Source organism: Rhineura floridana, chromosome 1 (genome assembly GCF_030035675.1).
Source record: "Rhineura floridana isolate rRhiFlo1 chromosome 1, rRhiFlo1.hap2, whole genome shotgun sequence".
In the NCBI taxonomy this organism is placed as follows: Eukaryota; Metazoa; Chordata; class Lepidosauria; order Squamata; family Rhineuridae; genus Rhineura; species Rhineura floridana.
Genome location: NC_084480.1, coordinates 129,529,888 through 129,540,819, shown reverse-complemented (window position 1 = coordinate 129,540,819; position 10,932 = coordinate 129,529,888). Strand labels below are relative to the sequence as shown.

At 41.9% G+C, this 10,932-nt stretch overlaps 1 protein-coding gene across 1 annotated transcript in view; it reads right to left on the bottom strand.

The window, feature by feature from the left end:
• Positions 1–1,730: 1,730 nt before the first annotated feature.
• MUSK (muscle associated receptor tyrosine kinase) overlaps positions 1,731–10,932 on the bottom strand; it is a 68,577-nt gene continuing 59,375 nt past the window's right edge. Inside the window, exons 16-17 of the mRNA XM_061631899.1 lie at positions 9,298–9,446; positions 1,731–6,256 (exon numbers count right to left, since the gene is read on the bottom strand). Of these exons, the coding sequence (XP_061487883.1) occupies positions 5,574–6,256; positions 9,298–9,446 (832 nt within the window). The 3' untranslated portion in view covers positions 1,731–5,573. The remainder of the gene's footprint in view (positions 6,257–9,297; positions 9,447–10,932) is intronic.

Below are 10,932 nucleotides of genomic sequence, written 5' to 3'. Positions count from 1 at the left end.
TCTTATGCACACTTTCCCCTAACAGGCAATTTTGTAAACATTGGTTGCTGAACTACATCGCAAAATTGGAATACGTGTGAATTTCAAAGGATGGCTGGGTTTCGGGTCTCATATTATTTTGAAAAGTGTACATTGGATAGATTCAGCCTGAAATGTGAACTGAATCCCTACCACCCACCTGATCCAGCCTTTCTAATGAGGTCTAAGCTAGGTGAGACCCATTCATTTAAACCCCATTCACATATAAAGGGAAGCATGGGAGGGGTCTGATATTTATGTCTCTCTTGCATTTATTTATTTATTTATTTATTTATTGCACTTATATTCTACCTGTCTTCCAAGGAGCTCAAGGTGGTGTACAATAGCTCTCCCCCTGCCCATTCTATCCTCATAATAACCCTGTGGGGTAGATTAGGCTGAGATAGTGACTGACCCAAGGCCACCCAGTGAACTTCATGGGCAAGGGGAGATTTGAACCCTGGTCTCCCAGCTCCCAGTCTGATACTCTATATACTACATCATACTTTTAAAGCAAAAGGGATGTGCAGGGTGCACATTCACAGTTTACCCACTGGAAAAGCACTAGGGGCATGGGCTGCAGGGGGGGGTTATGGGAAAGTAAGCAGTGGACATGAGAGAGTTTAACTCCCCACCCACTTCTTTAGCTCAAAAATTCAGATCCTACCAGTCTCCTGCTCTATATGTGGTTGGGGCAGAAACACTGGTTTTGCTACCATCACATCTACTTTGGCATGGAGGTTTTATTTGGGGTGTTCTGTCCATAATAAAGTTGTTTTTTAATACACACGTGTGTGTGTGCGCACCCACCCACACACCAGATGTAGTTTGTTTATATTTTTTTTTGTACAGGCAGAGTTGTATCATCAACAGGTTTCTGACAGGTGGGCCTTCTGTTTCAAAAGTACATGCTTGAGAAGACCTCTTTAGAGTCAGCAAAGAACAGCAAGTCTGTGTTTGTTTTTAAGGCTTCTTGTTTTGCAAATATAGTAGGTCAATAGTGAGTTACTTTGTCACATCCATTCTGAAAGCTGCAGTCTGCAGCTGCAGGGATAGTAGTAATAAGAGGCTGCAATGAATATTGAAAAAATAAAAGAAATGTAAGAAATAAAACTCTGTCCTATTCTCCCTCCTTCCTAGTTCCTTATCTGCCCTCACAACAGTCAATCAGTGTTCTGTGACCACTAAGCATGTTCAGTCCTCACTGGGCTGTTTTGGGGGGTTTCCCCCTCTCCTTAGGGTTTTTTCCCTACTTTAAAAAAAAATACATGCACTTCTGGAGACCTTGAGGTTTCTCCAAACTGTAGATACCTCCCCCTTGGGCATGAATGGTACTGTTTTGGCTATATATGCAAAGGTCCTCACCTCTGATCACTGGAAACAGAGTGAGTGATGTTCCATTTACTGGCTGAAAGGGGGGCACCTCTGCCCCCCCCATTGTTCTGGGTGAAAAATCCTCTAAATCAATCATTAGCAGAACATTATGTGCACATCTTGTTTGAAAAACTGTGTAAGATAAGGGCTGTGTTCTAAAAAGACTTTCATGTGCACAAGCAGCTACACTGCTAAAACCCAGCAACTAATTGCCAGGGGCCTAACTGCATATTATATACTCTTGAATCTAGTATGTTGTTAAACCCCAAGAAAAGGGAGAAAAGTGTGGAAGGATCCAATTTCAGTACAGAATCCTAACAGCACACCAGAACATGAAATCATTATTTAGGGAGTATATTTATTATTTGTATTTGTATTTTATTATTACATTTATGTCCCACCTTTCCTCCAAGAAGCTCAACATGCCAGACATGCTTCCCCCCTCTCCATTTTATCCTCACAACAACCCTGTGAGGTAGGTTAGGCTGAGACACAGTGACTAGCCCAAGGTCACCCAGTGGGCTTCAAACCTTAGTGGGGATTTCAATCCTGGTCTCCCAGGTCTCAGTCCAACACTCTAACCACTATACTGCACTGGGGGCTCATTCACACAGGAGCTGAACTTTGTATTAAAGATTAAGCTTTTGCCATCATGATAGTTTTGCAAGGTTCAGACTTCCCTTCCAGTTCGCTGTTTTCCATTTGCACTGAAGGGAAAGGGTCAATCACGCAGCTTCCTAATCACCAAGTCTCTTAAGGTCAAAATTCCACTTCCTCTGGTTACCTTGGCAACCAAGCATGCTCAGTTTGTTGCAGAGTAAGTTTCATTTTAAAAAAAGCAAAAACCCTGAAGTGCGATTATTTGTACTTTCACAATTCAGCTGAAATACAAATACTTGTTCGAACAGTGTTATGCTTTTTTGCACAAATTAGGGGGGAAAGAAAAATAAAGCACCGTTTGCATCAGGCTTGCAGAACAGGAGCCAGCAGCCAAAGAAGGGAGGAGGAGGTAGTGTGCATGGAGAGGGAAACGATCGACACACACACCTAAAAGCATTGGAGCAAAATGTCTGCAAGCATTAGAGATCCCTTTTCGGATTAGAAGAGGATTGGGTTAGTACGGATTTACAGGGGGGAAACTGCGTGCTAGGTTCTGTTTGCCAGTAACTTCGTGTGAACCATGAGGATTAAAAGGGGCTGTGTGTACCACCCTGGCTCTATAACCTTGATCTTATAGATCTTGGGCTGTCCATGTGATGCTATTCACCATTAAATTATGTCAAACAGGGTCATTCTCTGCAACAAAGGACACACTATTCTCCTTTGCTTTGAAAAGTATTACTACTAAACATAATACACTTTCACTCTCTAGTTCACACTAGTAATACAAATGCTGGAATGCTGGACAACACAAAGCCACTTTTTCTTCTCAGTTGTTCCAGTTCATCTCCACTGAAACTAAGTGGGATGAAAGCAACATACTATACATGAGAGAAGGCTTTGACAGGAAAGTGCAACAATAAGATTGTTAACTTATTACCACTTTGTACAACTCCATTTTCTTACTGAAACCTCACATGGGATGTTGAAGACTGCATGCAATACCTGCTAAGAAACTCAGTCATCAAGAGATGCGGGACTAAGAGTGAGTGGAAGCCAGACTTGATTTGTGGACATATAATCTAGATCAGCCTTCCCGACCTGGTGCCCCTATATGTTTTAGACAACAACTTCCATTACCCCTGACCATTGGCCATGCTGTTTGAAGTTGTTGGGAGCTGTAGCCCTAAACATCTGCTCTAGATATGTATCTTTGTAGCTGTAAGTATATAGGTCACTATGCTTTAAACTATTTGGGACTCAGTGAGAAGACAGCTGATAATCAGCAACTTCAAGTGGCAACTCAAAAACAGAAACTGCAAACAGCTTTTGCCAGGGTCTCTTATTACATGCTGTTATATGGTAGCATGGCCTTTTAGTAAACCGAACCTCAAATGAAGAGCCATTTAAGAAGGATGGTTGTAGGAGCAAAAGTTGTATGAGAATATATGGAAGCAGGGTTAGAATTAGAATTAACTGTTTGCCTGTTTCTTGTCCCTAAATATTTACAGCTTAGGCCCCCTTCATACGCGACTGTGGTAGTATGTGAATCATTTTTCATTGGCTTCATCAGTCTAGACTCTAGAAGCATAGGAATAGGGCCAATCCCACGAGTCCTTCCCACACCTGATTGTCGCCCTCTCACCCAGCTGGAGCCATTTGATTGGCCCGAGCCATATGGTTCCAGTTTCCAAACTGAGATTTCATGGACTGAAGCAGAGAGAAATATTTCGTGTGCTGCCTCTGTGACCTATGAAGAACTCTTAAACACACAGCATGTCCCAATGCCCATGAAGGAGAAAAACCACATTATTTTCCTTGTATATAGCAGTTGTCTATTGTCATTGTTAAACAGACTTCATCAGAGGTCGCAAGGAGGAAGGTCGTGAGGCACACATCTGAATAGGAGAATATTGGCTCACAGGCCAAAATGTAAACATCCAGATGGTAAATGGTGGGTACCAGGCATGCTGATTCAGCATACCCAGTGTCTCCACTCCTAATCTAAGCTGGTGATACCCCATTAGACTATATAGCATATTAAGGGGTTGGCAATGCAGGCAGCTACAGCATAGAAGAAATGAGGGATTTCCCGGGGTTTTAATTCAATTTTTTTAAAGTACCATTTTTTAAGATTCTGGGGGCCATAAAAAGCCCGCAGGTTAGCCACTCCTGTCCAGAGCATAAACCTTGTACAATGCTGAACTTTTCTCTTACAGGAATTGCTTTCCATGCAAACTACAGGGCAAAGGTCATAAACATAGGACAGGATGAGAAGGGAGGGGAAATGACAAAAGAATATTTTGCTTGGCTGGAAGTATATTTGCTCAGCTTTGCCTGTCATTGATGTTTTCAGATAATCATTGGCTTTTGCACTTGTAAAGCCTGTCACTCACTGGATCCCGTCCAATAGGTTCCAATTTGCATCTGGCTCTACAGCTATCATTCCTTAAGTAATATATAAAGAGACATAGCTTGTCCAAAGAGTGGTGGCTGAGAGGCTACTGTATTGTGCACCCACTGATGCAACTCAGGTTCACTTAATTTCCGCCTCTGCAAAAGTCAAAATCATTGAGGGGGACTGGTTGTCTGCACAAACCCCAAAGCTGTACTCTACAAACAAGGGTAGTCAACCATTTATAACCTTGTGTTAGGTTAGGAAATTACAAATGGAAAACAGGTGCTTCTATGCAACTCTCAGACTGAGAGCAAGACAGGCTCCACCAACAAAACTAGCTTCTTTCAGTTTCTGAAACAAATGTCTGCCTGATGTGTGCATACTTCTTCCACTTCCTTTCCAACCTACCAGATAGGACTGCAGAGTTCAAACCACTTTCACTACAACACTCCTTCCCATTTCTGTGCTGAGTTCATGGGTTAGTGATAGAACACATAGTTTGCATGTAGATGGTCTCAAGTTCAATCCTTTGGATCTCCAGTTAAATGATCTCAGATAGAGGAGCTGGGAAGACCTCTGGCCAAAGACCCTGGAGAGCTGCTTCCAGTCCAAGCAAGTAATACTGGCCCAGATGGACCAATGTTGTGACTCAGGATAAGGTAACTATAAAGACATTATATAGAGACATATGTCAGGTGTGAAGAACTTCCTAATTCTAAAAAGTTGGTTTTTTAGAATTAACCTGAATCTTGATGGAACTATATTCCCCCTCCCCCTTTGTTTCCTTTTTGATTTTGTATTTGAGATTCTGCTGCTGTGTTTATCTTACTCTGATCTTGGTTTTATTAGCACTGGATTTTATGAGTATTTTATTTTTGTATGTTTCTGGCAAAACAAAAAGTCATGATAAAAAATGTTTCAAAAAGAAATAAAAAAATAAAAAACATGTCAAGAACAATGTTATTTTTTTAAAAATACATCAATGATGCTTCATGATCCTGTGGTCTTCTCTCAAGCAAAATACCTCACCTATTTCAATTTTCTATTGGGAACGTTGCCTGAGTAACAACTGCACAGACTGAGCTGTCACAATTGTTCGTGGTGATATATTCAGGTCCAAACGCTTTCATCCAAGCTTAGTCATTCAACAGAAGTCATGAAATGCTGCTTTCTACTGCACAATTCATGCATGTTCAGAAGCCACTGCACTCTCATACATGCGCTCCAGAATACGATGGATACTAGCAAAGCTCGGCCTGTCAGAAGGCAACTTGCTCCAACAAAGGCGCATGAGGTTGTACAGCTCCAGAGGACAGTTATCTGGGCAAGACAGGACATTTCCATCCCTCACATAATAGATGACTTCCTCGTGAGCCATCCCATAATAGGGCTGTAGGCCATAGGCAAAGATCTCCCAAAGGACCACGCCATAGGCCCAAATGTCAGACTCAGTTGTATAGCGATTGTAGAAGATAGACTCAGGGGGCATCCATCGTATGGGAATGGCATCGTTTTCATTTGCTTTGTAATAGTCTGCAGAGTACATGTTCCTGGAGAGGCCAAAGTCTGCAATTTTAACCACCATATTTTCTCCCACTAAACAGTTCCTAGTGGCCAAGTCCCGGTGCACAAACTTGCGCTCTGAGAGGTAGGCCATGCCAGCCGCCACCTGCTTGGCAATGCAGAGCTGGTCGGTGCACGAGAGAGCAAACACATTAGGGCTGGAGGGCCTGATCCGTACATCAAGGTTATTGTTGCTTAGGTTACAGAGGTTGCGTGGTGATCGATTGCGCAGATATTCATTGAGGTCCCCAAAGGCCATGTATTCAAAAAGAAGGCACATTGGCTTTCCAACAGCACACACCCCTGAAATAATTAAATAAATACTGGTTCACTTGCAGGCCAACAAGCTCGTATGCAATAAAAATGTTCAATGATATGCAGGCATGGAAGAAAAATCATATAGGTCTGTCCCCCTGATAATATGACATCCCTTTGGTTAACTATGTAGGGAAGGGGGTTAATATAACACTTCTCCAAGAGGTTCATGCATCTTCCAACTGTATTTTAAGTGTTATTGCTGTTTAGGTTAACAAGAGCCATAACAACTCAAACTATGAATCTGAGTTGCCAGAATGACGAATTGTATCCAACAAAGGCATTGCATAATTAGAACAACTTCCACTCATGCGACAGAACCTTCCCTCCCTTTATATACCTTCCCAATCTGCCCCAACCCTTCAGAGCAGATGGGGGGTGGTCCAGGGAATGTGCAGGGGGAGGAGAGGAAGTTCTGCTGTGCAAGCAGAGTCGTTCCACTCATGCAATGATTTTGTAGGGTTCAACTCAATCTGATTTTTGCCTTCCATCACCTGAGTGCAGCTCTTGCATGTATTAATGCTGTATGACTAACCACTGCACTAATGTATTTACAAACTGTATTTACAAACTTCCCCTTCCACCTGTATAATTTTGAATGCACATTACTGCTCATAACACTTTTTCCTGATTTTGTTCTTCCTCTGCAGGCTGAGTGGGAAGTAGGGAGGAGGGAGAAATTTGATTCAGGTCGCATTTCAAGCCGAATCGATCAAATTCGCACTTTCTGAAACAATATGAGAACCAAAACACAGCCATCCTTTGAAATTCACACTTAGTCTAATTTTGCAATGCAGGTCACCAACCAAACAGTGTTTACAAAAATGCATATGTTAGGGGAAAGTATGCATAAAAATGAATATATGAGTGAAAATAATTTACAAAAATGCATTACACGATGAGACATTTCTTGCAGAAATGTGTCAAAACTGCCTACAAAAATGTGCTTATCAAGAGAAATTCATGTTAAAATTTATGGAGAATTTTAAAGAGGGTTTTAAAAAACAACAACACAAATTGCTGCAGAAATGTGGAGAACTGAATGTAAGATTGGAAAACTGAGAAACTGAGAGAACTGAAATGGATAGACCTTTCCATCCCTAGTGAGAAGGCACCTCAGTACTGACATTTTCCCAAATTTACAAAAAAAAAGATAGAAATGAGAAAGCTATCCTCTGCACTGAATCTACCCCTGCCCCTTCTATACCTGAAGATCTAGCGCTTTAGATACTAGATACATGATAGCATGCATCAAAAGCTGAGAGAGAAAGGTGCAAAGCAAAACAGAACTGCAGAAAGGCCCATTACTTTTAGTATAGAAACACAGCATTTAAAATGCACCCCCCCAAAAGAAAACTAAAAAGGGAAAAGCAAGCAATATAAACAGAGATGCCATTGATTCATTTCTTCTGGAAAGTTAATAGTTAAGGGACACTGGAGAGAATAGCATGGCTTCTGTGGCCAAAGAGATTAGCCACTGTTCTGTTTGGAAAGTGGTTTACCTCTTTCCTACAATACGTCTGACTGCTAACAAAGCTCTACCTATATTTATGGTTGTCTCCCACATGTATATCTCCTTTATGTTGATGCCAGCTTATGACTGTTCAAGATTTTTACATTTCATTTGCTGGAACATTTATCACCGGAATACAATGATGCAATATTTTATACGTATTACAGAACACATATTAAACCTATGAAAATTGAGTGAACAGTGTAAATATATTTACACCTTTAATGTCCTAATGAACATTTGTGTCCCATTTAGTAGTTTGGGTTGAATTTTCACTGGTGGCCTCACTCTTGCCGTTTGGAGAAAAAGCAGACATTTCACATTGTAACAAACATCTGGGCTAGGCAGAAAGTAAGAGGTTCCAAGGTCAAATGATGTTCAAGAGTCCCACACCCCCACAACACAAAACTGATGGATTCCTTTGGCCTTTCCTAATTTATCCAGCATAGTGGTAACAAACAAAGGGATCACTCCAGCTGAGTGTCCACTTCCCATTTCCTCTTTCTGCTGCTGAAATATATGCAGTCCTTTCAGCCAGAGAAAGGAGCTTCAAACCCCTCTGTACACCCTCCACTGACACCCCCAAATGCTTGCTTGACAATGTTTCTTGCAAAATAAACTTTGAGTCAGATTCATTACTAGCATCAGTCATATTCAGATAGAGAGGTTTACAGTTGCAAAATTCAGTGGCCTGTGATATGATGTAGGGGAGAAAGCAAAGGATAGTATAATAATATCAAATCATGCATTGTGCTACATTAGACATCATCAGGAAGAGAGAAGGAGAGCCTGGAGTATTAGCAGTTGTGTGTCTTTTGCAGAGGATTCTGGGAGCACTCTCAGTACACATGGGAAGCCAGTAGGGATGGAAGGATCTGACCATTTTGGTTCTCTCTGTTTCTCATTTTTCCATTCTTAAACTCACTTCTCCACATTTCTGCCGCTATGTGTGAATTTTTTTAAAAAATCCTCATGAAAAGTCTCCAGCATTTTAGTGCAAATTTCCGCTAATAAACACATTTTTGCATGTATTTTGACTAATGTACACATTTTTGCAAGGAATTTTCCCTAACGTGGTGCATTTTTGTACATTATTTTCCTAAATATATTTTTATGCATACTTTTCTCCAATGCATGCACTTTTGTGAACACTGGTCAGAGGATTGCATCACACAATTTGCATAAGTGCAAATTTGGAAGGATGGCTGTGTTTTGGTTCTCACATTGTTTCGGAAAGTGCAAATTTGATAAATTTAGCTTTAATATAAACTGAAATTCTTCCCCATCCCTAGGAGCCAACACGTTAAAGGCCCGGTTCACGTGACCCTGGACAGACACAGAAGAAGAGACTGGATTCCATGTCCTGTTGCTTCTGGCACAACAGCTGCTTCTTCAATAGGTCACCCGAGAAGGCTGCCTGGCCTGCCTGTATCTTTGAGCTAAATTGGAGGGGGGTGCTATAATATCTTTAAAAGTATATCAATACTTTGAAGGGGAAATCTGTCAGGTTCAGTACCTAAAAGTTTGACAATGTTTGGATGATCAAATTCAGCCATGAGGGCCGCCTCTCTCTGAAAGTCAGCCTGCATGTCCGCTGAGGCTTCTTCTTTGAGCATCTTCACTGCCACCATTGTGAACGGCTCGTAAGGAAGCAGTCCGGGGGCCCTGAGAGGAGAAGGATAAAAGGGAAAGAAGCAGAGGGAAAAGTCATGAACATCACTTTCATAACAAGACTCATACTTTGAACCACAGGCTGCAGGTTTCTAGGAAGGCTGTAGAACTTCTGTTTCAGAAAGTCTTTTGGTCAATTGATAAGTATGGTGATTTTTGTGGGCAAACTGTTCCTTTTATGCTGTTGCTGCTAACTGCTCCTCATTTGTTTTTAACTTTTAAATTTCTGAGCCATCTGGGGAGGGGCAATGAATGAATGAATGAATGAGTCCACTGAATTCTGGTCCAGGTCACCTTTCCATCCATTTATTTAATAATTTTCTGACATTTATATCCTACCTTTTTCCTCATTATGGAGCCCAACGCAGTGTATATGGCATTCCCAAGTGGTCACTCAACCAGGCACTGACCAGACCCAGGCCTGCTTAGCTTCAGTAAAGTAGTGGCCTCATGTGCTTCAGACCATACCCTGGAACGTGTCTGTTCTGTCATATGTCTGCATAAATCTATGCTTATTATTTTTAAAATTGTACACAGGTTCACATTTAAATATGTATTTTGTCTCAAAATATGATTTTTTAAAACAAAGCAATCCTATGTTTGAGTTATGCTGGCAAAGAGGCAATAGGATTTGGTAGAAGCCCCATTACACCAACAGGATACAAGCTATATTGCCAACATAACAGATACATTGGTGGAGTACCCCATCTATGCTGGCAGAAGATTCTGATAGCACAGCTGTTCCTCAAGTGAAGATACACTGGTGGAATGGCTAAAAGAGGGCAGGGATGTAGGCAGTATGGTGGACAGTACATTTACACCAGATCCTATGCTACGCTAGACCATAACCTAGCCCCTGTAAATTGCAGAACTTTACACCAGTTCCAGACCTGAAAGAAATTTCCTTTCCTTGAATACCGTGGTGGTGGGCAGAACTTAAGAACAGACTCTGGAGCAACTCAACACTCCATCACCGCACACCACTATTCATATATAAACCCTGCCCAGGAAGACCATGACTTGGATGGTTGGGTGCTTGGCATGTGGCTATGTAGTTGTGACCTCTGGTCACTCTTTCTCACAAGGGGAAATGCTCACAAGAGAGGAGCATTTTGCTCAATCCAGCACACACACAGGAACTTGAGCATATTGCCAACACTTCTCTGCCTAGAACTCTTGCAGGTCCCTCACCTTGGGGCTCCAGAAACCCATCAGCAATTCCTACTTTATTCCCATAGCTGAGGATACCAGGAGAGAGCACCTCAGGCAGATAAGCAATGGAAGGGGAAAACATCTGCTGCACAGGATAGCTGCTGTGACCATCTCCCATGTCTCCTCACCCACTATCCCCTTTGCTAAGGGAAAACGAGCTCTTGTAGGGATGGGGAAGGCATTCATTTGCTCCACTTTTCACAGGGGAGTGACCTGATCTGGCATTCCCAAACTTGCTTGTGGATCGGAACGCAACTCCCAGTCAGGT